Here is a 27,790-nt window from a genome sequence, read left to right as displayed (position 1 = left end):
AAGCAACACTGGTCGTTAAAGTTTCATAATTTTGAAATTGCCATAACTAAAAACAAAATGAAAAATGTATTCAAATAATTCTTGACGATGTAACTATAACCTCAATACACATTAACATGTTCTGATTAAATGCACTTATTTTCTGTAATCTAATTTCACAATCCTGGTAACATGTTATCTGTTACTACTCATCCCAGTCCATCATAACATCAGTCACATTAAATGTAAAAATAAAACAAAACAATTGAATTCAATGTGGATTATATCTTTATTTAAAATCCTTTGTTTAGAGCCTATAGATATAATCTATGTACAAAAAGAGCAAAAAACACAAATCATACCTACAAGTCGACATATAAACAGGAGGCTGGCCAACCAGTGCCTACTTTAAGGCACTAATTCAATAAAGCATAACAACACGTGGAGCCACATCACCAGCTGAGAACCTCAGTTACCATGAGGGGCATCAAACACATGACGTTTCTACATCCTCATTTGGGCTATTAGTCTGGCTGCAGGAATACACGGATGATTTAAATGTAGGCAGCAAGAAGAGGGGGGGGCACTTCACTGCAACCAATTCCAGCTGTTTCTTGTTATAAATCTGTGTTTTTAATGTGTAGAAGACCCCGGGGACCGGAGTTCACCATGGGATACCCCGCACCCCTCCCCTAAAAGTACCCTGCCTTTCTCCAGTCGCAGCTCAGCTTCAGGGCTTCACAATCACTACCAGGTGAGATTCTCTCTGTCTTCCTGTCTCCCCCCCCCAATCAGGTTTGTGGTCTGTCTGATGTGTTGTCAGTCCTCCAGGGGTCTGCATGCTGTACACGATCTATACAGGAGGCCTTATTCACAAATTAACCCCATCTATCAGCACAGGAAGGGGAAAAGGAACACAGACGAATCTTTGAAGTGGCAACGGAGCGGTGTTACTAGCTTCAAAAACACAGTTGGGTATGTAACCCTTTATCATTACAACAGCCCTTTAAAAGCCCTGCCAAGGCATCTGGCTTATGTTTGGACCTGGAATTGGATCCGTTTGTGTGGCGACTTCAACAGCCACCAGTCTGAAAAGGCACAGGCCAAAGCACACTGTACAGGCAAAATTAAAAATGTACCTACACGTGAAATACAAACACACAAGCATGTATATACATCCTTCACGCAACATGAAACATGTCTCATAGCATTAGTACATACATTATTTGTGGCTCATAGTGGCAAGCAGGGGTGATTGCACAAAAACAGCGCTGGCATTTCCAACCTTGTAAGAGTCGATAAAGAACTTCTTGTATTTAAAATAAATTAAACACCATTTTCAAAATGGCTGTCTCATCCTTCTTTGATTACTATAGTTGGAGATAAAAAAAAACTGAACGAAGAAGACAATATAGAGGCCAAATTCCTTAAGATTTGATTGGCAATATAGTAGTGGTATGACACATTATAGTCCAACAGGGATTGAAGTCGTCTGCATCAATGGTTTCTACCACTGCAGTCCATTTAACACAAGGGAAACACAAGTCACTCATAAACTCCACAGTTACATTTACACATTTTTAGAAAAGCATCATTAAATTTGAGGGTGAATCAAACCCTGCCCGGACATCAAGTCTGCCCTTAAAGGGTAACCTCGGCCAATTTTTCTGATTAAAGTGTGTTTACAGGTCTTGGGGGGTAAGCGAAGAAAGAAGTATAAAGCGGCATGTAATCTGCTAAATTACCTCCAGTGATGGACATTACCCACAATGCAGCTCCGTGCATCACTGGAGGCAATTTATCAGATCAAATGCAGCTTACTCTGGAGCAACAAAAGGCTTTATACTTCTTTTGTCTCATATGCAGCTGTATTCCCCAGGACCTTTAATGTGGAAATTGGTGAGGTTACCCTTTAAGACTCATTATATTTCCTCCCCACAGTTGAAACTTCAGACTAGCTGGCACCATCGAGCTGATTCAGCAAGTCAAACTCTTTATCTGGACATACACAGTGATACAACACGACGCCCAATAAGAGTAATTGCTGGGAGCTGAATTCGACTGGAACCAGTGAATCAGAGTCGATCAAAGTAGTGTGAGTCATCGATCACGAGCACGACAAGCCTGTGTAGTCACTTTTAAAAACATTACATTGTTCACCCAGACCTGTTTGTGTGGCAGTTAGGAGAACTATTGTCAACTACTTTCAGATGCTAGTTTGGCGTGTCGGTTAAGTTGACATACATCTTTTTTCAAAGAAGCTTTGGGTTGGCCTGCAGCTGACATTTTGAGTTTTGGAGCTTTATTGCCAACAGGGTGGCATGATCCATGGAGAAAACTAGCTCATCGACTGTGAACTGGTTGCCATTGCAATAATTTGTTATGATTTGCAACACTCTTCTCATGTGAAGCCAGTTTAAGGTGCACTCAAGTGAAGCTAATCAATCAACAAATTGTGCTTTTACCAACAAATATCAACATTCTTGTCTTTCTTCTTCTGACTTGTTTTTTTTTTCACTACTGCCAACAAATTTGGCTCCCTACATACAAAAAGATCAAAACATAAAAAATGTTAAAGCTCCATTAAGCGATAAAGTCGATGTTAACATTAAATCAAAGAGCTCCCCGTAAGTAAAAGAGCTGCTAGTACTGCCGATCCCACTGTGAATCAACAAATTCCCGCCCCCAGATTTCTGAGGTTTTCAGGCACTTTCAGACCATCTATACAGCTGAAACCCAACCACTCTCACTGACCTATTATATGAAACTGTAGGCAGCTATTTCCTGTATCATTACCATGTTTCAAGCCAAAAAAAGCATATTTTTCTCATGGCATAAAGACAAGTGAACATCAGACCTACATTTGTCATTTGGCCAGGAGGACTCTTATTAGAAGACCCACAGTCCTCTGTTTTAGCTGTGTGTGTAGCTTGGTTGCTAACACATTAGCACCAATCGCTTGGTGTATCATAACAGCCTTGTCACTGTGGGTTTGGAGTCTTTCACTTAATGCAGCTTTAAACACATACGCTTCAACATCAACAACGATGTAATAAAAACAATATACTCCTCTCTCTCTTACAGGAGAAAAGGAGGTCATCATGGTGTCTTTCAGGGGGGGCTCAGGCACCTTGCGATGGGTTGCAGCCCCCTCAGTCAGTCCAGTGGTTGGGGAGTAGGTAAGGGTGTGAGTGGTTGACACAGGGGGAAGAAGATGGGGGCTTGGAGGCTGCAAGCTACAGACCGGATCCTTAGCTTTACTCCTTCTAAACAGACATATAAAGAGCTGGTGGCAAAATTCATATAGACACTCTAAGATTAAACATCTCACACTCATAGGACTTCTCACATAGCATCAGGAGTCTGCAGCAGGCAGCCTACAGAGTCAGGACCGCAGGTGACCCAGGTTATCTAAACACTGCTGACTGCACAATCAAGGTTGAAGGCCCGGAGTTGGACCCTATCACACAGGTTTGGGTTCTGCAGGCTGCAGCCTTTCTTCCCGAGCCTCATCCGCTATCACACGGGGCCTGGATTGTGGTGATAGTTGTAATGGTTGCCATGCTCGGAGTCTGCAATCTGCAGGCTGGGTTTCCTCTCCGGCTCTTCGCTATCGCCTGCGTCAGATCTAGCGCAACGTGGCGGACGCTTCTTGAAGAAGTCTGACACAAAGTGCACCTGCAGAGGGGAGGAGAGGAGGTTAGCTTTGTTCACTTAGGGGATATTTTTCTCACTGAGATTGCTGTAAAAGCATGTGAGGGATACAGAGGAGGTAAGGGCAGGGCTGGAAACTGTGATTACATATGTCTGGACAGGTTCGTGCACAGCTGTTAAGTGACACTCACACTTACACACATCTGAGAGGAACACACAGAGAGCAGGCGCAACCCCTGTCGGCCATAAAACGCTATGCCCAGGAGGGTCTCTAATTGCGCACAGCAATGTGAAGGCCAAAGGCGCGGGCTCGCTTCACAATTAATCACACACGGATACACACACATGCACGAACACACACTCGACCACTCCAGAATTTCCACAAGGCGGTGCTGACAGCGGCTCACTCAAAACGGGGAAGTGGCCAGACAATAAAGAAGCCCAGCTGGATGAAGTGAGGAGGAGAATGGACTTATTGCCTGAGAACATGCCAGTGTGAGTGTGTGGGTTTGTGTCAAGTCACACTTTGCGGCTGTCACACTACCCTCACGCTTCCTGTCTGTGCGGATTTTCACAGTGAGACTGAGAGAAAGCTGAAACAGGGATTCTTCAGCAGCTGTTCGCCATTGAAGGGAGTATCACTAACAGAAGGATTTCCATTAAATAATATTTCTTATGATCTGGACCGTCCCGCCCGTGTTTGCTTTTCCTTAAGCCAGAAACCACAGGGGTAAGACTCATGGTTAAGATGTCATCAGGTTGAAGGCTACCTCACACAACATGTCAAAACATGTTGTGTGAGCATGATTTCTTGAGATAAGTCATACTTTTTTTAGCCGTGAGCTGATGACATCATTGTGTTTTCAGTATAAAATCTCAGATCAGATCAGAAGTCTTAAATAGTGGAAACATCAATTAGGAATTCTGAAATGTTGCGGTGTTTCCCTCGAATGAAGTTAGTTGCCTTGGAGACTCACGTTGAGCACAGCGACGAGCGCTCCCTGCAGCAGCCCCACCAGGACGTCGCTCCAGTGGTGCTTGTAATCAGAGACTCGGGTGTAACCCACGTACACCGCGAAGGCCACCAGGAAGAACTGGATGGTGGGCCGGAGAAGTCTGGCCCACTTAGCTGAAAGTCTCGCCTGCACGTAAAGCTGGAGAGTGGAAGAAGAGCAGAGGGTGGTGGGTCGTGGGGTGGGGTTGAGGGGAGAAAAGACAGAAGAGAGAGATCAGTGGGAGAGACCATGTTTTTAGGCAGGGATAACTTGCGGTATGGAGACATTAGGGCTTCACGATATGGTAAAAAATCAATCAATCAATTTTACAGATGTTATGATTGTGATATGACATACGATAAGTGGGCGCGATCATATTCGCAGCCCCCCTTGTGCCCTCATGTTCGAAAAAACGCTGCCCATGTGCCCTCTTGGATGCCCCAATGGTAGATTAAACATGATGAAGTGCCCTCTAGGGTGCCCTTCCAGTTCACTATAAACGTATCACAGCTTTTATTTTCTCTGCCCCCGCTCCTCTAACATCCTCAGTTCAGCACTGGTACTGCACCAAACACACGCTTTCTTGATACTATTTGGATTATTTGTGCAGCCCTAATTAACATAATGTTATGTAAAGATAATTTTGTATGCTGATGAAGCAGTGAAGTAATGCAGCAGTCAAATTTCTGCTTTGCAAAGCCATCTCTGTATTTGCTTATCCCGTCCTACTATCAGGTTTCAGGCTAAAAGGTATCTAATCCAAAGACCAAAAACAAAAAAGTCAATGATTGTGCCTCTCAATGCAAAAGCAGTGGCTGGTATGTGCCTCAAATTGGATCCAACAGTAAAAAGGTGTCGACTACCAATCTAATTTATGTCTGCTGTGAACTGAAACTCCCTTTTTTACTGGAAACCAGCAGATGCCAAAAAATTATGAACCTGGCAACAGTACAGGCTTCTCTGGGCCTCTGCTGGGCTGCTGTTGAAGGTGCAAAATTTGGCATCACACCACAGACCCCGCCACAGAGTCACACTCTGCACACTCGACACTGCAGGACACAGGCTGGATATCACGGCTGAGCTCGATTTGTTTGCAGCATTGCCATTTTCCAGGTAAAATGGAGAGCAAGGACTGAGAGACTGAGGAATAGACCCTAGTTTGAGATTTTCTGTCTTTTCTTTCAAATGTTCATTCAACTGAGCACCGTTGCTTTGCTTGGCCTCCTGAAGCCTGCTGTCTAGCACTGTTGCCTGGCTTTTCACACAAAGAGATGAGGCCAAGGGTAATGAAGTGGATAGGACTGGAAGACACAACACAGCACATGCTTTGCTTTCATCATTGCTGGGAAGAGAGGCAGTGGAGGTCTCCAGATCACTTCTCTCAGTATACACATTTTTCCTCTGAACTCTTGCCTTGTCCTTTTATGTCCGTTGGCACAAACCACCTCTATGAGCCCTTTCTCCTCTCGACAATTACCCCTGGAGGACAGATCCAGATGAGCTGTTGTCAGATGAGCCCATCTGGGAACTGTGTTCCCAGATTCACACTGAGATATTTGCATGGAGATATTTTCATGTTTACTGTACACAGAGATGCATATTTACACCGTGTCATAAGACTTTTAGTGATCATGTGCTGTACTTACCGCAAGGAAGAGCATGCAGTACATCCCAAAAGAGGAGTGACCAGAGTAGAAGGACAATCTGGAGATGAGAAAAACATCTAATTTAATGTGTCACAGAATATTAAAAGAGACATATTATGCTCATTTTCAGGTAGGTCTATATCATTTTACAACTAGGTTTACATGCTCAAAAAACCCAGCAGCTATCTCAACCTGTCTAGTGTAACAGCATTGTATTCTCCCTCTGTCTGAAAAGCTCTGTTTTAGCTCCTGTCTCTTTAAGGTCCCCCCTCCCAAATACCCAGTGTCCTCTGATTGATCAGCTCACGCATGCCTGAGCCAGCACCGCTCACCCTGTCTACGGTCGGCCCTGTCGGTTTCAGCTTCCATTAAGCTTCACTCCTGACGTGAATATAGGCATAAATTATGCAAATGTGTGACATGGTGACATATGGATGTCAAAAAAGTCAGGGAATTCAATGCGGTACAAGTGGCGAGGTATTTCTGGAGCAGTGTATTCTGAGAGAGGAGCTTTGTTGGTGCGGACTTTGGGATTTTTAACTTTCAAGATCTTTTACATGCACAAGAACCAATAATAAACTGAAGGAAAGGAAAACAAAAGCATGATAGGTCTCCTTTAAAACTGTAAAATCTTGTTAGAAACGTGTGATACGAGTGTAATTCTGAGATATTCTCCTCTTACCTGGACTCTGTGACGTCCTGAAGCTTGCCGGTGCAGTTGATCCCCTGCATGTATCCCGTGCAGACCTTGGGGGCGCATACGGCCATGAAGTTAGGCCTCGGGCGGCCGATGGTGTACTTAGCAAGGTCAGTCAGCGACTGGCTAACAGCTGCTCCGAACAGGAAGGTGCCCACTACCTTGTAGAGTGCTGCTACATACTGGTTGAAGTCAGAGTTGGAGTAAATCCTCTTGCTGTAGACCAGATAAGCCTCCCCAGAGGAAATCTGAGGAAAAAAGGAGAACAATTAAAGAGCTTTTTTGAAGCTTTGTTCCATTTTCTCCCCCCTTTTTTGCTTCATTAGATTGAAATGACTTTTCCTCCTCATACATGAACACTTTGCCCAATTCCTGAAGGCTATTTAGTAATGGAGCAAAAAGCACAGGATGTTGTTAAATGAGCAAAGTCCTGTAAACTTTCCATGATTTTGCCGTTACCTCGGTGATACGTAATAAAGCTCCCTGTGAGAAGAAAGGGGAGATTGATGCTGTGGCTGAACTTACAATGATGACTGTGCAGGAGATGGTGACAGCTGCCAGCATGCCATGGGTGATGGTGTCTGGTTTTAATGGGTACTTGATGCTCTCGTCGTTACAGTAAACCCCTCGTTGATATGGCTTGGACACGATGGTCATAATGATGAAGGGCAAAGCCGCTGTAACGAAAACAAATCAGACAGATGAGGTGAATGTTCACTATATTTGGAGAAATTGTGCTTTTGGTGAAATGAGATCAATGTATTTTATGTCAGTGATGTATGATGCTTGGTCACCGCCAAGATTATAACTGGGCATACAGACTAGGAACGAAGTTGATCCAAGTTAACGGACACCAATATCTAAGAAAAATGTTTTGGAATAACATATTTGTCTCGCTTTCTGAAGGTCTGCAGACATTACATCATTTCCAAAGCCGGGAAGTGAAAATGTTTCTCTAAGGATAGCTAAATTGTTTTCTCTCTCCCGCAGGACCTCAAGGTCTGAAATCACAATGATGAAAACAACCCACTAGGAGGGGAAAAAAAAACATGCAGTACTTAAATGTGAGGGTAGAAATGCACAGCGAGGAATTACAGAAATAAACAGCGCAAAAAATAGCATTTATATACTCATGTGGGCATATGTAAAAATCAACATCGCACACAACCAGTGGACACAAGTGTGTGTAAACAAGACTTTACACCAATTACAGCAGGCACAACACACACGACTGCAGCTCTTTTGAATGATGTGGCTCTGTCCAAAAATAACACCAAATATAGCCGCTCACAGCTCCTGAGTGCACGGATGATGTCCTTGAGTTGTTCGGAAACATCCTCCCCCAAAATACTTCCTCTCTTTCTCTCTCTAAGCCACATCCCTGCATTTTGAGGTTAGATGTAAAAGTGTGTGCATGATGAGTGAAATATAAAATTTTAGGACCTGTGCTCTAAACAAGCTTATGAATACATTTTGCAGATGCTCTTTTTCTTTAAAGGTCAAGTCAAATTGGTTTCAGAGACTGAAGGAGAGTTTAACACAGAGTTTGAGAAAAAGTGTTTTTTGAGTGAGAACAGGACTATGCTGCAAGTAGTTTAAGAGGCTCTTCTTATTTTTCCCCCCGCCATGAAAACTTTTCTCTGTTGGAATCCATTGTAACTGACCATATCCTCTAACTTTGAAAAACCCATTTTAAAGCCTATAATGGTGGGTTGAGTAAGACTTTAGTAGATACTGTGTGTGGGAAGAAGACCTAACTTGATAGACAGATATGGATACTTTATTCATTTTAGTTAAAGCTTGTTCGCATTTTTCCATTTAATGTCGCTGTTGGTTGTTTTCGAGTGTAACTCAATTTTAAAATATTGGCTCTGGTAGCTCGAGATGGGTATTAGTCATTTTTTTTACATTTCCTATTTGGCACAGGGCTGCAGCGAATGACTATTTTCATTGTCAATTAATCTATTGATTATTTTCTTGATTAATCACTTAAGTGCCTGCTCTACAGGGGTGTAGTGCTATTTGTTCAAGTACCGGAGCGCACCTAAGACACACACACACGTTACATTATGGATCGTTTCTTAGTAAACACTGTTCCTACAGTGGCAAGTTGACATTCAGTAGTCAATTATAACTGACAGCGTAATTAAACGTTACACTGACTTCATCATGTTGAGAAGACAATGCAGCAATCAGCCAAAACATGTTTGAAATGATTACATTCATACTTGTTAAGAAATTATGTTTACCTTGTAACTTCTTCCAGAAAATTAAAGGATGTTTTGCTGCCTTTTCATCATTCCTTGACAATGTTTGCTAGCTATAAACTGGGGGGAAAGACTTAATGTTGTAGGGCAACAGGCATCTTTTAAGGTGGAACATTTTCTTGCATGTTACTCAAAGCATGAATTGACATCGTGAGTCAATCGGCACACCTTAAATGTCAATATGACGTCTTTGACCATTCCCTTTGTTGGTTTTATTGGCTCTTTTGCATGACAGACTCTTTAGTGATGATTGGATGTCCGTGTATTATAATGTAAGTGTATATGATTTTCAACTGGATTATTCAAATTATGCTGGTTGATAAAATGTAAGGACATGTCAATCACTGTGTCCCAAAGCCCAAGATGACAACCTCAAATATCTTGTTTTGTCCACAACCCAAAGATATTCAGTTTACTGTCATAGAGGAGTGAAGAAACCAGAACATATTCACATTGAAGAAGTTGGAATCAGAAGCTTTTTTTCCCTTAAAAAATTACTGGAACTGATTAAATGATTATCAGAACAGTCGGCGATTGATTTAATTGTTGACATCTAATCGATTTATTGATAAATTGTTGCAGCTCTAAACAATTTACTGACTGATAAAAACAGTCATGAGTCGCAGCCCGACTGAGGAATGTACCCTCCACCCTGATATCCACTACCACTATCCATAACGGGCAGACAGACAGTCTTGGGGCCACTATGGAAATGCCTTTCGGCCACATACTAAATGCAAGAAAAACAGACGTGAAAAAACACTGCGCACACTTGAAAAAGTGCCCTCACCAATAGTATTACATTCCTGTGTAAATGAGCAGCGCACCCCTCCCATTCTCTCAAAAAATGTCTGCAGCTGACATAATTCCAGGAGGACGTCCAGCGAGACTGACTGATGAGAGACCAGCGCTGAAGGCTGAGACTGAAGGAAAATATACAAGTGGATGGTGGATCAGGATTCAGCTGAGGTCAACACTCGGTAACACCCTTCATGATGGATATGGAACAACAGCCTACTGTAAATGTATGAGTGCTGACTTAAACATGTGGCCTTTTTTTTTTTTTCTTGAATGCTAAAAAAGTTCAAAAGGATGTAAAGAAGGAAGTATAACATGCTGATAGAAAGAAAAAAAAACCCATCATGACTCAAACTGTCCAAGCGCTGTGATGTCGTAATAAACCACTAATTAACTAATGAAGAAGAGAAATTCCCCGAATAACCCACAATAAACAACCACGCACAATAGAACCTGCACAATGACGCCGCTATTGTCTGACATCGCTTATATCCAAGGTGACTTGAGATGAGTGCGGACATTGTTTAGCAACATGCCAACTGCACACATGTTCCACACAGACACCATGTAGACAAAGAGTCTCATTGGCTCGGTAACGAAGGGCAGCAGCAAAATAGAGGCTTTGTGTCGAAGGGAAAATAAACAATAGAGCTCTATAGGATAAACACACATTGCACATTGGACTCCTGGTAACCCGACCTTGGTGGAGCTCGGTTTAGACTCGACAAACAGGGAAGGACGAAGCACAACAAGAGATGCCAGCTGATTGCAACACACACGAAAACCTCTAATCTTCTTTTGACATTTGAAAAAGGGAGGCATCACAACTCCCCACTTCAATGTTTCGACACAAGATGTACAAGTACAAAAACACCTGCCTTATCAGTTAACGTTCAGTGAAGCTAACTGAAAGCTTAGCTGGCAGGTTGCAACACTTTTCCAAGAAATTACAAAACAATACATGGAGGGGGAAATGCAAAATGTCAGAGATAATACTGTGTTCAGACTCAGAAAGGTTGATCACAAGAGAGGCTGAATTCAACAACCAAAAGTATTTAAAAGTCACTTATTTATACATTTTTATCTCATGAGATTGGTATCTTCTCTCTCTCTCTCTCTCCCCCTTTTTTTCTTTTTACTTCTTATTTATATGAGGAAATAAACTCTCCACGTCCCTTTATACAGTTCTACATATGAAATTCATAGATTACACATATGTAAAGTTTAACCAAAGACCCAGGGAAAACGACACCAAAATAATATTAAAAAACAAACATGCAAAAGAAGGGCTCTTTGTGTTTGATCCATGATAACAAGCTGTACAACACATGCAGTCATTCTTAACTAGACATTTTAGTGCCTATAGGCAAATTCAGCACCAACCACCTGCCTGACGCACTGGCACCACCTTCCCCCTTTCTCTACTACAGCCTTGTCTCTTTGTGAGCAGCAGCAGCTGGAGGACACCTGTCCCCGCACAGCAACTTCCCACTGACGCCGACTGGATCCCTGTTTACACATCTACCAGTCAGGACGTGACCGGGTGCATGAAGCCTCACTCCACATACTTTCCTCTTAACACCAACAAAATCCTGTGTGTCACAACAGCACAGTATGGGGTCCTTGTATTTAACTAACATCCTGCCTCAGGCGCCCTGATATGGATTTACTGATGTGGCTTTCTGGTGGCAGCTACTACATCTGTATCCTGCATCCTGCTTCCAGCTGGCAAGAAACACAGCAGTACGTCTTTAAAAAAAGTCTTTTGGCTTACCTTTCCACGTCACCATCAACGATAAATGGTTAGACTTAAATCATGCAGGGCTGTACCGGATAGAGTGTCACTACAGGAGTTATTACTGTGACTCCAAGCTTCTGATGTATTCTACAAAGGTCAGTTTTTGTTTTTAAAAATATTTAATTTCTGTTGAAATGATGAGGACTGAAACAGCGTCAAAGAGAAATCAATCAAAATGATTGAAAATGTCAAACGAAAACACATAAATACAAACAGTATGTTGGAAAATAAAAATGCTAAAGGAAAATAATAGGCAACAGAAATAAATACATTTAAAAATGAATTTGAAAAAAAAAGAAGAAATAATTTATTTATTTGTGAGTTGGGCAGTATCGGTCCTCCATAAGTGTCTTCATATTATTATTTTAAACATTCACAGACTTCTCATGTATCCAGTGTTGTCATGGCTCAAATGTACGTGGCATGTTTTGCCTTAAAACATTATTTATGAACGTAATGTTCTCGGAGTGTTTACATTACCACACATGAAAACAAGCACCGCCCCTCTTTGGGGGTAAAATCCATACACGCCGTCGTTACACGGTGACATGAAATCTGTTTCCACTCGACATCTTCCGTCAGCCAACACTAACTTCTTACACAGTGTGGACTGTTTGCATTTAGCACAACATTAAAAACAAACTGGCACTGCAAACAAAAGCAAAGGACGGACTCGTTTGACCGGATACTGACATGTATTATAACTACATCACAGCAGGATTTAAAGGTTTGTGTAAGGCTGGCGTGGTTAAAGTCTGGGGGGAATGTTTATTTACTTATAACAGCATGGTAAATGTCACTTTAAAATGAGAGAGGGACATAATTATTTCTACATTGGAGTCACATGGCGTAGTAACGTCGACCTGTTTTTATGAAGCTTTTAACACTTGCCAGAGCGCGGCCATTAATCACAGCGGAGCGGCGGGGAAATTAAGAGAGAAAAGCTTCAAAGAGAAGTGCCGGCAGCTAATGAAATATACCGACTTGAAGGATAAATAGCTTTTGAATGTACATCAACATCGTTACATTCTCAACTATCATTTGTATTTATCTGTTTAAACATACGTTAAGGGGTTTTATAAGTGTTTTTATGCTTACAAAACTTGGATTTGCCAGTGTGCCAAACCGACTGAGTGAAGTAAGGACACCTGGCCTTGAATAACCCTCCCCTGGCTTGTAAAAAAAGTATGAATTTTTCATTTCTGTATTCATAAATGAGGCACTTGACACTTGTAAGTCACAAATTAAAAAGTTTGGATGAAAATTAAAGCGCTCCAATAAAATGATGTAAAGAGTATTTACAGTGCAGTCGTGGGCAGATCATGTGCTACCACCTAAGTTGTGTGGAAGAGTCTCATGATGCAGTGCCTGTCTGGATAAAATCTGCAAGAAACAAACCAGCCACTCAGGCAAAAATAGACCCATCGGCAGACAAAATAGGTCTACTGGACACCACGAGACAACCCCGCAACCCAACTGAAACTGCTCCAGAGCTGCCTCCACTTAAAGACTGAGCAGTGTCTCTGACTTGAGCTAAACTCGGACATCTATGGTGGAGAAAACCCACACGGAGGTAAGTAAGACGGGGGGGTGGGGGTATTTATCCAAGATCCAGGAGAATCTTCTTTCTAGACACCTGCTTCCACGGATGGAGGGCAGGGAAACGCTGCCAGTTTGGAACGTAGCCAGAAAGCTAATCTCCAGCTGCCAGTCAGAAATCTCCTCTAACGGGAGCCTGTTTGAAGTCACAGGATGCAGGACTCGTGCTTCCTGTGTTTCGACGAAGGAAGGCCCATTTTTAGAGGATTTGGTTCCACTTTGGGAAGTTTAAGGCTTCTCATTTACCTGGCCGCAAATTAGCATTCATTCGCAGTGGCACCTCAGTGTCTCCCCCTGCTGAATAGAGGAAGATTTTAGCACAAACAAAGATGTCAGTGTGAGAAGAAGTTCAGTCCTTCCTCCAGCTCTGATTCACATCCTCCTTTCTGCTTCTTTTTTTTTTTTTTTCTCATAGTCTCTCTTATTACAAAGTCATTCATTCTTCTCTCTGCAGCTCCATCTGTCTGACTGTCACTCTCCTGATCGCAGCGTCCTCCCACACACTCTTCATTCTGTTGTAAATATAGAGGCCTCAATGGGACGGTGCTTTATTTAGCTCGGCAGATGTGCAATTACGCGGGACCGTTTGGCCCACAATCGCAGTCCGGGGCTGAGATTCGAGGCTTGTCGCGTCCTCTCTCTGCCTCCCTCTGTCTCGTTGTTTCTTTCTACCTCCGTTCTTGTCTTCGTCCCCTCTCGCATTTCTGTCTGCCTGGACTCAAACTGCCGCCATCATCTGGAAGTTATTTTAATGGTTTCAGAGCACCCCACACCTACTTGCCCTGGCTTCTCTGACATAACCTGCTGCACCTGCGAAGCCATGTGGATGGACAATTATTCTCCTCAAGTCGAAAAACATACAGTCTGGGTTTTCATTATGCATATTTGCAAGGCGTGTAAGGCCTGTGAGGGCTGTTCTCATGCCCCGGGGCTGCCCTGTTTGGTCTAAAACTTTCCAGGGTCACAGCTGGAACATTTGCTCCTCCATCTAATTTCTTCCACTCTCATTTCTCGTCTTTCCAGCGAGAAGGTCACTCTCTTGTCCTCTTCTCTTCTTTCTGCCTCTCTCTTCCCCTTTCTAATCCATCTTATCCTTCTGTTGATAGCTCGCGTTTCCTCTCGGATTAACGCCCTTCCTTGCTTCTTTTATTTTTCATCCCTGTGTCACTCTGACTCTGCCTCTAAACTCTCTCATCCCCTCCCACCGTGGACGAGGACAGAGGCAGGCATTTTTTTTTTCTCCTTCTAGCTGCAGTCACTGTTTCCACTTCTTCTTTCTCTTTCCTGCTCTCCTTTGTTTGCTTTGTCGAGATGACGGCAAGAAAACCTACAGCATCGAATCTCAACGTAGGTGATGTTCTCGAACTTTAAGAGATGTCTTGTGGCAACAAAACAAGCCAACTCTCTCTCTTTGTGACTGTCTCACCCCAAGCTGGACTGACTAATGTGGAAGGTATGTGCTGAGCCTACAACCTCTGTCGGGGTTGGCCTCTGGAATTCTAATTCACACGAGGAACGCCCAACTTCACCGGTCACACCAAATCCTGCTCCTGCTGCTCATTCTTTTATTTTTAATCCTGCTGTTGCGCTCCGAGCATCATTTACGCATGCTTAGCTCCAAGCAGTGCGGAAGGAGACGGGGTGGCAGGCGAGGTTGCACGAAGAGGTGGGAGGGCAGCTAAATCTGGGCCGGCAATCAAAGAGTCTGGGTTTGGTGGGGATCAAAGAAGCGAGCCACACAGGTTTAAACCTCAAAACATGAAGGTCGGCAGGAGTTAAAGACTGGAGCTGTCACAAGCAGTGCTGAGCTTCTCTGAAAGTTCACCAACATCTGCATACCACTGCCAAATATATAGTGATTTTCTGGTATAATCACATATGGAAATGCAAACTCTACTCAACACCAGTGACCTTTTCCTAAATTCTTGCCCCTGTCTGAAAGTAATCATTGTTTCTCTCTTCTCCCTCTCTATGCATGCATATGTTTTCCCTCCAGCTTTACTGCAGAGAATACACATGTTGGCAGGTGACAATGAAAGCTACATCTGTGCCGGGAGAACAGCAGGCAAGGTGCTACAAGCTGTCAATTTTCAGGAATGTCTTAAAAATAATGATTTTACAGTAAACCTTTACAACCTATTCTACTGGTAACCCAAAATAAAATTATGAACCTGAAAATGAGCATAACGTCTCCTTTAATGCCTCATAATGAATATGGTAATGCTTTTTGAACAACCACAACAAAAGATCCTCATCCACTTTTAAACTAAGACTGATAAAAGACTTCGTTCACCAGAAACCCTTGTAAAGTTAAGATATTTAGAAAAAAACAAGAGCACAAAGAAGGAGAATGAGAAGGAGAAATAAACTGGGCTCATATTTCTCAGAGGAACATGCCTGTTTGTTTCAAAGGGCTTCAGTTTCCATGACAGAGCTCTCCTGAGGAAAACCATTCCCATCAAGCGTCTTCACTGCCTTTCTCTGAGAACTCGGGACAATCAGTCTTCCCAACGCAAGCCGCATGAGAGGCCCGGCTCCCGGGAGACGCTGCGGCAACGACGGCGCACCACCGACACACTCGAACTGGCATCCATGTTTGCACGTAAGCGCATTCTAATAGGATGAAAATAACAGGAGGAAATATGGAGCAACTCCGACAGTTTTACAACTGCGGGGCTTTGGGAGCAAACTCACCGTATCACGAAATAACAAAAAAGGTGAAGATTAAATGATGGGAACAGTTCAGAGCTTTGTTCACGCTTTAACGGAAAATCAGAAACCCCACTGCCTTATTCTTTATGTGTGATCTATAACTAATCAAACCAGTAAAACTCACAGGAGTCATACACACATTACAAACTGGTGACACACTTATGACTCAATGTCAACTTTGTCGCACAGTTGTGTCCCTGCAAATCAAGAGAAAATCACATTCAGGAAACTTAAACTTCGGCTGCTCCCTGTGCATACAGCAGACATAACGTGTGTGTGTGTGTATATAGCATTGTAGACTATAGAACAGAACAGGTTTGTCGTAATGTACAGCACAACGAGTGCAAACAGGCCTTGAGTCACGGCGGTTTAGTCACACCACTCATAACACGCAGCTCGCTGCCGTTCACGTCGCCTACAGAAGTCATGCAGAAATGCGAGCTATGACTCCAAAACAACCTACACCTGCAGTGCTCTGACTGCGAGCCGTGGGCAGGGAGAGGTTAAGCCCGGTCTTTCCTCTGTGTGCTTTCAGCCAACACCCACTATCTATTTGTGCTGAGTGTAGACTTACAGAGACAGAAGAGGAGAGAGGGAGGGAGAGAGGGAGGGATACAGTGGAGAAAGACACTGAACAACAAACTCAAGACAGCGGCAGATATTTGAAAAGCAAAAACAGCTCAGATGTCCCTCATGATGCATGTTTCTTCTCCATAAACTAAGCAGATAATACAGCAGACTTTGTGTCTAAGGTATCAGTAAACCACTCCTTGGCTCTAGGCAGCCATTTTGTGTCAGATTTCTCAATTTAAAAGCTTCAGTGGTTGTTTTCCTATATTGTATGAACACGTTTTATCTCATGGTATGTTAACCTTTCAGTGCACAACAACCATCGTCCGTCCACTATCATTAAAATAGCGAATCGAATTTCCCCTCGAAGGATAAAAAAGAATGGAAGTTTTGAGTTCGAGCCGTCACATAAATCGCTCTGCGAAGCCTCGTTTCCACACAGTTTTGTTTCGTGTCCGTAATTATGGATGTACGCCCCGAGAGTTCAACACAAGGAAGCACATTTCTTTATGGATAGACAAAAACGGCACTAAAGATAGAGAGGAGAAGCTCATTTCCCTGTTTTATGCGCATGGAGCATCAACAGGACAAAAACAGCTTGGTCAGTTTGTCCAAAATCTGCTGCAGTTTGTCAACAAACTGACTAATGAACGAAGGATTTTCACAAACGCATCACAGATCACGGAGGTTCTCATGGGAATGAACAGACTTACAGGTGAGTTGCATATTTATATGTAACATTTGCTTCATGGAAACGGGGCCTTAGGAGCCCAGGTATCATGTGTTAGAAAGTGTTATTAAGCTTTCTGAACATTAATTAATCTACGGTTATTAGAATGATTATTCATTGATCTTTTACGGTGTTTTTTTAACCTCCTTTTTAAAATTTGCTGCCAAAGCGGAGAACAGGAGACTAATATTTAGAGTCGGAGGTAAATGTAGCAAAGATAAAGACCAGTGAGCAAGAAAGGCAACAGCAGAGAGGAGAGAATAAGAAATGTAAATAGCCTCAAAATGCAGACAAAACCAAACTGAAAACTCTGTTTCCATATGGGCAAATGGTCACGATGATTACAAGCTCAACCATGTTGTTATTACATGGCTGGGGCAACCTCACATAAGCTTGGGGTCGACTTGATGATTATTTGGGTGGGTGACGTGGGTGGCAAAAGGGAAGGGAGAGGCAAAAGAGTGGGACGCAGCTACCCAGACCTGACCGACCAACCCAGCCCCAGACGTTAATCCCAGACTTGTGACAGTGAAATGGCGAGGCTTATCAAGTTCAGCAGTCTGTGGACGTTCCCACAGATGGAAAAAATACCCCTAAGCTCTCTGAAAAGCCAGCAGAGGGGGTGAGGGGGGACTGAAAGTGCACAGCGGAGCAGATCAGCACTTACGTTAGCCGTCATCCCTGCTTCCCAACTTCACAACTGACACCAGTATAGACACAACAAGGGATGAGCATGCCGCCAAACACCAGACCATTACACAACACACGTCTGTCGAGGGCTTGTGGCATTAATAAAGAAAACCGACGTCCCGCCACAGTGGCACATTCCACACACACGCAAGATCTCTGAGGCAGCAGGGTGGCGGTGAGGAGCTCTCACATTTGTTATTATCAGACACTTATTATTATCGCTGGGGAGGACCAAAGGTGTCAGAAAGTGTTATTAAGCCTTTTCAAAATTTGACCTAATTACATCCGTCACAGTGCCCGTTTGTTGGTTTGTCAGCAGGATTACACAAAAACTACTTAACTGTTTTCCACGAAACTTGGATGGAGGATGGATCTTGGCCCAGAATAGACCCCATTAACTTTTGGTGCAGATCCAGAATTATGGTTAAGCAGTTACGAGTGGTCCAAAACATTTAGAGTGATAAGGGGCTATCAAGTTTGAGGTTGGATTAGGCTTGAGTGAATTAAAGGGGATTGTTGGCAGAGGTATGCGCTCTACTGAGTGCCATTCTAGTTATTAATGGACTCTTTTTTATTGCCTGTTTAAATTTTTAATTAGAAAAATATCTAGTTATTTAATTTATTTATCTGTGGATTCGTTTTTTTGTGATTACTGTTTAATTGTTCAATTTGAAATCAGTTAATAAAATGCTTCATGGCCATTCATATGACCCCTGTGGTCCTCCCTACAACATTTCATATTCTGTTCCATTCATTAAAGATTAAAGGCAAATGTTGACTAACTACAACCACAATGTGTCACTGATATGATTCATTTTCCGACATGTCATTATTGGTTCATATTACCCAGAGAGGGAAAGAGACAAAAACTTGCACAGTCATGATGTGATCTAGCTCCTCCAGAAATGGGAACTTTAAAACAAACAAACAAACAAACAAAAAACAGCCAGAATTATTCATTATTCTGAACTGAAGGTCTGAAAAACAATGGGCCGTTGAGCAATGTGGAAGCAATACTTTGAGAAATGCAGTGTATGTCGGTTGTGGGGACATTCTTGAGAAGATTCCTGGCGGACAAAGAATTGAAGAAAATGAGGAATAAGCGGGGCGCACACATGCATATCGGATTTCCATAAACAAACATTCAGCTTCCTGAGGCTGTGTAAAGTCCTGCAACGGTTTTTCTCTCTCTCTCTCTCGGTGTGTAGGATGGAGCATGCAGCCCAGCGAGGAGAGTGAGAATCATGTTTCCACTCCTGTGACACATTTCAGCCTGGACAATATTGCAGTTGGGATCAGCGTAAACAAACCGGCTGACAGGCTGCTCTCGTGGAGCTGGACTCAGGCGTGGAAATCCACTTACTTCTTCATTTGCCTTCTAAAAAGAGACACCGGGATAGAATAGCTCCTGCGTTGCCCCGAGGATCTGATTAAAAACTTGTTTTTATGTCATTTGAACGCGTAAATAAACAAACAAAGCAGAGATCACATTATTTCGACGAATCCCTGAGCTGCTGTCGTGGGTGCACAACACACACACAACACAAGAGTGTTGACAACACATAGATCGCATCTTTCTTCTTGTTGACAACACTCGAGAGCAATTCCTAGATAAAAGATTATGTTTTGTACTTGGCGTCCATAACTTACCAACTACACAGCACATGACGTCCATCACCACGTACAGCTTCTTCTTCCTCAGCTCCTTCATCTTCTTCTCGGTCATTTACTTTTAAAAAAATCGACGACTTCGAGAGCGAATAACTACTTTTTAAGTAAGTCCATCGGCGCCTGCTCGCTTTGGTAAAGAAAGCACAAGCTATGCAAATAACCTGCCAACCTGCACTACGAGTTCTTCCGGGATCCTCTGCACTACCTGTGCTGACATTGACAGCATAGGTGTGTAACTTTCTTCGAAAAGGCAGCTGGTTGGTCCTCAGCAGACGCGCGGCGGCATTGGAGTCGTGCGTCCTGTTGTGCGCATCGCTTCCTTGGATACAAAAAGCAGAACTGCAGAGATCCTCCGATTTCACAGCGCTGGAGGCGTCCGGAGAATCCAGTAGAAACTCTTTGCTCCACACGCACATACACACACGCCACGCCACTGCACTGGTCCCTCCTCCCGACTTCCTCGTCTGGCTCCTCTCTGGCTATCTGATCGTCGTCAGCCTCGAAGTTTTTACGCACAGGCGTGCAAAGAGCGAGAGAGAAAACCTCGCGGCGGTTTGCTTGATATTGCTCTCCCTGCCTTGAAAACCAACGTATTTTATGGCTTTTGTGAGAGGAGACAAAGTTTGTGAGGAGGAGGAGGAGGTGCCTGACAACAGTACAGCCAGACATAAAACTGCTCTGCCAGGTCAGGAATACTTCAGAAGAATGAAGAAAAAGAAGGAAAAATGGGTTAAAAGCTGAAACAAATGACTGTCATTACACCTGACCACATTATCTGAAGTAATCTGGACTGAATCAAGGACATGATGGATTTCAAAGCACTACAATGAGGCTGTGGCTTTAATTGAGGATCACTTCTGAAATCCTCACATACATGAGAGCCCTACATGATCTCATCCCAGCATGCACTTCAGTTTCCCCCCCGCAGGACAAACACTTGAACTGCTCAGTTTTGTCAAGAACTTAACCTTTTCCCAGAGTGCACCCTCCCCACACATCTGAGAGAGATTTATATCGAAGCCGACTAAAAAGCAAACAGGTCCAAACATATTAGTCAACACCTCCGTGTCACTGGGAGGTGAACACACGCTGAGCACACTTGGTGGGTGTTATTAAAAAATATGTAACTAACAAAACTTACAACCCAACAAAAGCTGGGAGACTTTAACGAGCCCTGCTGGGACTGAAGGAACATTAGCATGACTTAACACCAGCAGGACTCCAAGCTGCCAGGATGCCCCCCCCCACCACCAGCAGCAGCAGTCAATACCAGGGCACCACCACTCACTGGCTGCACCCGGCCGTGTGTGTATTAGAGTCATTTGTGTGTATTAACAGTTAAGTCTGTTTGCATGACAAACACCATGTTTACCCCCAAGTCTATTAGTTCAGCACACTTGAGTTGAGTAGATAATCTCGCATGCACTAACTCTGGCTGGCAGCTTTATTTGACTTCCTGCATGTTTGCAAACGGAAGAATTAAACGCATTTAATTAAGGATATGAAAACTGTCCAGTTGCCAGTTAAGACTGTGCAACTGAAATCATCAGTGAAACAGAATAATATCTGGGGTGGGGAGTGATGGAACATGATACTTCAGTGTTACAGTACAAGGAGTACATTTAAAACTGAGTTTTCTCTGCCCCCTTCTGGTTGTTACCAGCAGTACCAACGCCAGATCGACCCTCTCTAACATCTACTTTTTCTTTTCTTTTCTTTTCTTTTCTTTTCTTTTCTTTTAACAGAAACAGGAATGAGACTCCAAGATTCATTTGGATGTTCTGCACAATAGAGCCTCACAAATGTGCCTTTAAATGTTGTATTTTAGCCTCGCGTTCATCTTTCAGTACTATATGGCTTGTGGAGTTGTAACCTCGTCGTGCTGTGAGCAAAATATGTTCACTTTTGTGATAAAGTGAAACAAGCTTTATAGTAAATGTTTCTGAATTATTTAGACAGTGTTTGTTGTATGTTGTTGTTGTGAATTATGTTTATAATGATTGTATAGTTTATTTGCTTTAGCAACATCATCTTGTATGCAGCCAGGCCAATAAAGCCGCTTGAATTGAATTGAATTGAATTGAATTGAAAACGCTCTATGGTCCACACATTAGAAAATGCTATGTCGATACAAAGTAGCAGATGTAGAGGAAAAGATGGGAATGGGTGTTGACCCGCATGGTTCTGAATGTAATAAGAAAGTCCACGATTCTGCACCGAGGACAAAACCATACACCGATGTCAATATTCCCATTTTTATGCATCCGTTCTCACTATCTTCCAGCTTGACTTTTTTGCCCCCAGGTGTTTCCTCTATCTCGTTCGTGCAGCATGATCCAGTCCACCTGTTCACCATCAGGAAACGCTCAAATTTAAAGCAACATTATGTAGAAATTGGCGCCCCCCACAGTTTGTGAGTGCAACACCACTGTCGTAAATACAAATCTCAGGTCTTTGTCAGATGTAATGTCGGTGCTAACCACAAACAAAACTCATTACGTCATAATAATGTTATGTGTTGAAAACTTGTATGTTGAAGTAAACATGTATGTAACGCTGTGATCCTACACTCTCACTGAAGTTACATAGTGCAGGAACAAGTGATGAGGGGCGGGATGGCTGAGACAGAGACACTATTCACCCTGTTACAAAACACTGTACCACCAACATGATTGTGAAGCTGTTATTTTAAGGTAAAAAAGTTACATAATGTTGCTTTAATATACAAAAGATTTACTGTTTTCTGTTTCATGACCAAAAACGAACCTCCATCGTATTGACAAAGGATGATGGCCCATTCTGCCTAAACTTCCATTTCAAGTCACTGTCCATGAAGCTTTTCACCTCATTCACAAACAGTACAAATAGTCAAGGCCAAACTAAATGGTGTAATATGTTCTTAGTTTGTTTTAAAATACGACACATTCATTTCAGCTCTTGCTTAGATGTGAAATTCAGTGTGAAAACAAATTAAAAGGGACTAACCTGACACAGTAAACAGGATGGGAGAAATGTTGGTATTACCAAATTACCTGATTTATTGTAACTGTAGATAAAAAGGACAGAAACACAAACATTGTGCGGTTAATTGCACATTGCTTTTCATTGTAACCAACAGAAAAAAGAACAAAGGTTCACCAAGCATCCTCATATGCTTTTCTTCAGCTGTGCCTGCTCATACATCCATAACATTAAGCTTCAGCAGTCTTCTTCCTCCTGCAGGTCATTAGTTAATTGAGAGGTTGAAGTGTGATCCGCTCCCTCAGAGTAGAAGTTTTTGCTTCTGGGGTCCAGAGTTGGAGATCCAGGCGGTCAGACTGCTCAGTGCAGGGTCAGGAACTCCAGGAAACTGCTTTATCCTGGGAACAAGAAACAGAGAATGTAAATGGAAGCTTTGGCAAGTTTATTATTTTTTTTAAAATTTATTTATTTTGTCTGTTAATCTTTGGAACAAAGGGCCATTGGGAGCTGAATGTTTCAGTCTGAGCTTTGAACTGCTGAAAAAGAACAGCGATATTAATGTTAATAGTTTACCCAGTCTTAGCTACCAGTCCCGCTGTTTATTCTGTGATGTTTTATGGTCAACTGAAATGCAAATGCAGATTTCCTGCCTACAGTAAATACTCAGTGGAGACAACTCAGCTCATTTAAGCAGAGAAAAACAAAGCATCTATTTCCTGCTTGCACGCTGCACTTTATTAAAGAAACTGTTACAAATCTACTTTCTGTTGTCTGACTGTAGAAGAGTAAAAACATATTAACTTCATTAGCTGCCCTCACAGGCACATTTTATGCCCACTTTGCATTTATTCTCCTCAAATAAATAATATGCATAATAAGCAGCGTAGCTCCTAATCAGCCAGTTAAAGCATGGTCGAGGGAACAGGAGGCCTGAAGAGATAGAGGGACGGTTGCACTTAGGTCACATGAGGGCTTTTCCTGCCGTACTGCTCTAAACATGCACTTCATATCTCTCCTATGTATGAAAAATCCAGACTAACCTTTGTTCTTACATATCCAGACTAACAAAATCGAGCCTCTTTCATTGTCGATTGTCTCACTGTTTGATTCCTAGGTCATTTAATTTGATTCTTCACACGAAAATGAAGGAACTTAAAGGTCCAGAGTGGAGTTAGAGTAGGAGTTAGGAAGATATATTGGCAGAAATGGAATAGTATTTAAATGTAAAATGTATCATTATTTTTTCATTAGTGTATAATCGCCTAAATCTAAGAATCTTTGTGTTTTTGTTACCTTAGAATGAACCCTTTATAAGCTACAGAACAAGGGAGCTCCTCTTCCATGGAGTCTGCCATGTTGCACCGCCGTGTTTCTACAATCTCTATGTAGAGCTGACGCTGTAACCTACGCAAGAGGCCTACGTCGTGGTGAACATTTATACATGTGCGCTGGCTTGTCTGCGTTGCTGGTGGCAATGAGCAGATTGCCAGCTCTACTTTCCCCTTTAAACTCACCGACTCCTTCGGCCCACGGCTGTGTCTCTGGGCCAGAGAGAGCAAACAGGCAGGGTGTCTGCAGGGAGGGTCGACTCTCCATACAAACCCAGCTTGAACGACTTGGTACTGGCAAGGCAGCATTTGCCAGGCTTGCTCGCGAGGAGCCAGAAGGTACTTCAACAGCCAAAGAGTGCAGTGTGTTTACTGGGGAAACTACAGGTCACAATCCCTATTATGAGCACTGCTGCTAAGCACCGGAGGAGAAGCCGCCAAGCAGACCCATCAGAGTTGTTGCGGTCCGTGTCGCTACGACGTGCATTTATATTTAATGTCAGGCTATTGCGTAGGGCAAGCACCTATGCTTAATGCCATTAAATCCTACACACTGGACCTTTAACATTACTGCTACATTAGCGTTCACTAGCTATCGTTAACAGCTAACAGTTTCCGCAGTTAAGTGTACAAAATGGTGGGAATATACACTGTACATGTTTGATAAAGCTTACATAATTCAATGAAAGTTACTCTCACATATTTCTTAAAGATCAAAACACTGACCTTAGTTTTGTGATTACGGACAGCTGGTGGTTGAGATGCCTCATAATGATTTGGAGCTCTGCAAATCTTACAGTAAGACTAATAACCTTTCTCATCTAAAAAAGGCAGAAAAATACCAGAAAGGTGAGATTACTTCACTTGTAACCTACCTACAGTAACCCACTGAGGTGGACCAGCTCGTCCTTCTCCTGCCACTGTGTGAGCTGTCATATAGATCTGATAGACTCAATATGCAATATGTTAATTTCTAATTTCATTAAAATTAACTTTTATTAAAATATGCAACAAATGTTCTTTTAAGACTTTTTCAAAAATATTTTCATGTCACCGCTTGTTATGAGTTTCTGTAGACTGTGTGTGAGGCACAACGAAGAGTACTGTATATTGGCCAAGTATATCAGGGTGTTTAAGCCTGCTTGTTGCATTGTTCTCCCTATGACAGTGGAGGCTGTGCTGAGTGATGAGGCCATGCTGCTCCTCCACAGGTGGAGGCTCCCTACACCAGGAGGACTGCACTGTTGCTGTGTTCCTTCACCTGCAGCCTGGGGCCAGCAGAGGGCACTAAAGAGCCTGGGAGAGGAGTTTAAAGGAGAGAAATCAAAGGAGAGGGTAGTAATGTTTTTAAGTTTGTCAGTCTGTGTGTATGTTCATGGCAAAATGTGGTCCTGGAGACACCGTCTGTAGTGGGAGCTAACTATGAAGTGATTTTGAGGATTTTGCCAGATGTTAATATGTTTCTGCTTGTCTGTTTGTTTGTGGAAAGATTGTGTAAGTGCGATAGTGGCACAACCACACATGATGCAGGTAGGAAACTTTGTAGATGTGTAGTTGAGATCAAAATGAAGGGAAAAAAAGAAAAATGCAGAAATAAGACAAAGGGAGAGGAATACAGAGATAAATACAAAAATAAATAAGTAAATGTTAAAATAAATACATTAATAGTAAGATGAGAAAAAAATAAGCTGGAAAGAAAATAAATTGCTAGTTAAAAGCAGAAATATCAGTTTTCTTTCATTTGTGTTTTCATGGAGGTTAAGGTGTATGTAGTGGCTATTGATGGATATGATTTCCCCAACTATTGCTTTAACTTGTCATTCCCAAGTAAATACTGATTGCACAGTGCTGGTGGAAAAAATGACACCATCTGTGTATTGACTGGTTTCCTTTGAACCTCACTCTTCACTATTTCACTCGATTTTTTTAAAATTGAAAAATTGAGGTCAAATCGCCACAGGACGGAAGCGCGTCTGCCATTGTGCAACCACAACCTTTAAGTGCAGTTTTTTAAGGTTGAGTATCAGGTTGCAGGATTGGCCCTAAATCGCATGCCACTCTGTTAGTCGGAGGGTTGGTCTTTGTTGGCTTTACAAACAGGAAAGTTGCTCCCCTGTGTCAATGTGTCGATGTAAGGCATTTATTACGCTCTGAGCCAGGAGAAACAAACCAAGGACACAGAGAGGGGGACGGATGTGAACACTAGACTCCAGGTCAACAGCTCAGTTTGTTAGTTCGTGGTTCTGGCGGACGAGGTGGGGACCCAAAAGCATAAACAGTGGGCTGAATATGTAGGTAAAAAGGGCTTTTTATAAAGTACCTGAGGCTTTAAAGGCTTGACAATAACCCTGCAAAGAAATGCACCAAGGGATGCATTGTGAAGTTGTGCTGTTAGTCTGAAGTCTGTTAGTGCTGTCCAGTATAAAGTCTTATCAGACACCACCACACTGCCCAACAGTTTGTTCCCTGCTAATATAGGACCCGATAAAATATAGAAATATACAATAGCAGACACATTTGTTTCCTCTGTCTTGATGTTGAAGATGTTGATGTTGATGATGAACACAGAGGTCAGGTTGACAATGAAGGGTGTCGAAGATAAGGGCTACACAGACAGGTCTGTCATTGTTGAGATGGGTGGGGATCGGAACAGAGAACCTGAGGACAGTCCGGGACAACCTCGACCCAGAAAATGCACAAATCAGGACTGGTCATGGACCAAGGCGTTCTCATGACAGCAAGGTAGGACAGACTGTCATCAGTAGGGCAGCCACAGCACAGGAGAAACCGGAAGGACGCAAGCAGTGGCTGAGATTTGTTTTTTTTCCTAAAGACTGAGTCACATGACTGTTAATGATTTAACTTTAGCAGAACAGGCTGTTCTTTGGCCAATTTGTGCTCAGAAAGAGTGAGAAGAGTTCTCTACTTTAATTTAATCTTTAACTTTATTTATTGGATTGTTGACTTGTGAGAGTTATATTTGGTAAACACACACACACACCCACACACACACCCACACACACACACAGACATTGAGGTAGCGGAGGCGCAGTTGGACTGTGTATTGAGTGAATGGACTGAGGGTCCACTTTTTCTTCAGAGAGTCTTCACACTGCAGGCGCTCGAGGTGCTCACTTAGATAACCCTCCACTATGTGGGCCTGGGGCTGAAAGAAACATGGATGACTATGTAATGAGGACGAAGAATGAATAAATTCAAAGGTCTGAATAACATTATTTTTCTTTCTAGCTGATTCGAAGAGATTGAATTGAAAATGTATATCCATCCATTCACCCTATAAGGACAGTCAGTGTATAACCACACCTGATCATCTGTGCTGTACTGTGGCTGGTAGTTCACAAAGCCAGTGCAGATGTTCTCATGGGTTAGAGCAAATCTTTCAGGTCCATGCCACTGCAGCTCTAAACACCTGGGTTCATCTGTGACTGGTCTCAGATCAGACAGGACCGGCCTGCACAGCTTCACTGGTGAAACAAGAGTCAGGGTGGGATGCATTACACTGTAAAATTTAAAGGTTTAGAAGTTTAAAAGTCAGGAAACCTATTACCTCAGAATGACTAATTAAAGTAGACTATTACATTTAAGTTGTATGAGCTAAAAAGTCTGGGTTTGGGTAATTAAATTCAAGTTTAGGCGTACAGAGCGACTAAATATTTGCAAGACTTTTTGCATTT

At 42.7% G+C, this 27,790-nt stretch overlaps 1 protein-coding gene across 1 annotated transcript; it reads right to left on the bottom strand.

The window, feature by feature from the left end:
* Positions 1–249: 249 nt before the first annotated feature.
* On the bottom strand, positions 250–20,348 carry plpp2b (phospholipid phosphatase 2b). The gene is made up of 6 exons (XM_084354293.1): positions 19,786–20,348; positions 7,497–7,648; positions 6,957–7,219; positions 6,275–6,332; positions 4,611–4,787; positions 250–3,657 (listed from the first exon to the last, which is right to left on the bottom strand). The coding sequence occupies exons 1-6, from the start codon at positions 19,859–19,861 to the stop codon at positions 3,499–3,501; spliced, it is 885 nt and encodes a 294-aa protein (XP_084210419.1). The 5' UTR covers positions 19,862–20,348; the 3' UTR covers positions 250–3,498.
* Positions 20,349–27,790: the final 7,442 nt, after the last annotated feature.

The sequence above is a fragment of the Pagrus pagrus genome (assembly GCF_965226575.1).
Source record: "Pagrus pagrus genome assembly, chromosome: 6".
In the NCBI taxonomy this organism is placed as follows: domain Eukaryota; kingdom Metazoa; phylum Chordata; class Actinopteri; order Spariformes; family Sparidae; genus Pagrus; species Pagrus pagrus.
This window is presented reverse-complemented; position numbering and strand designations above follow the sequence as displayed.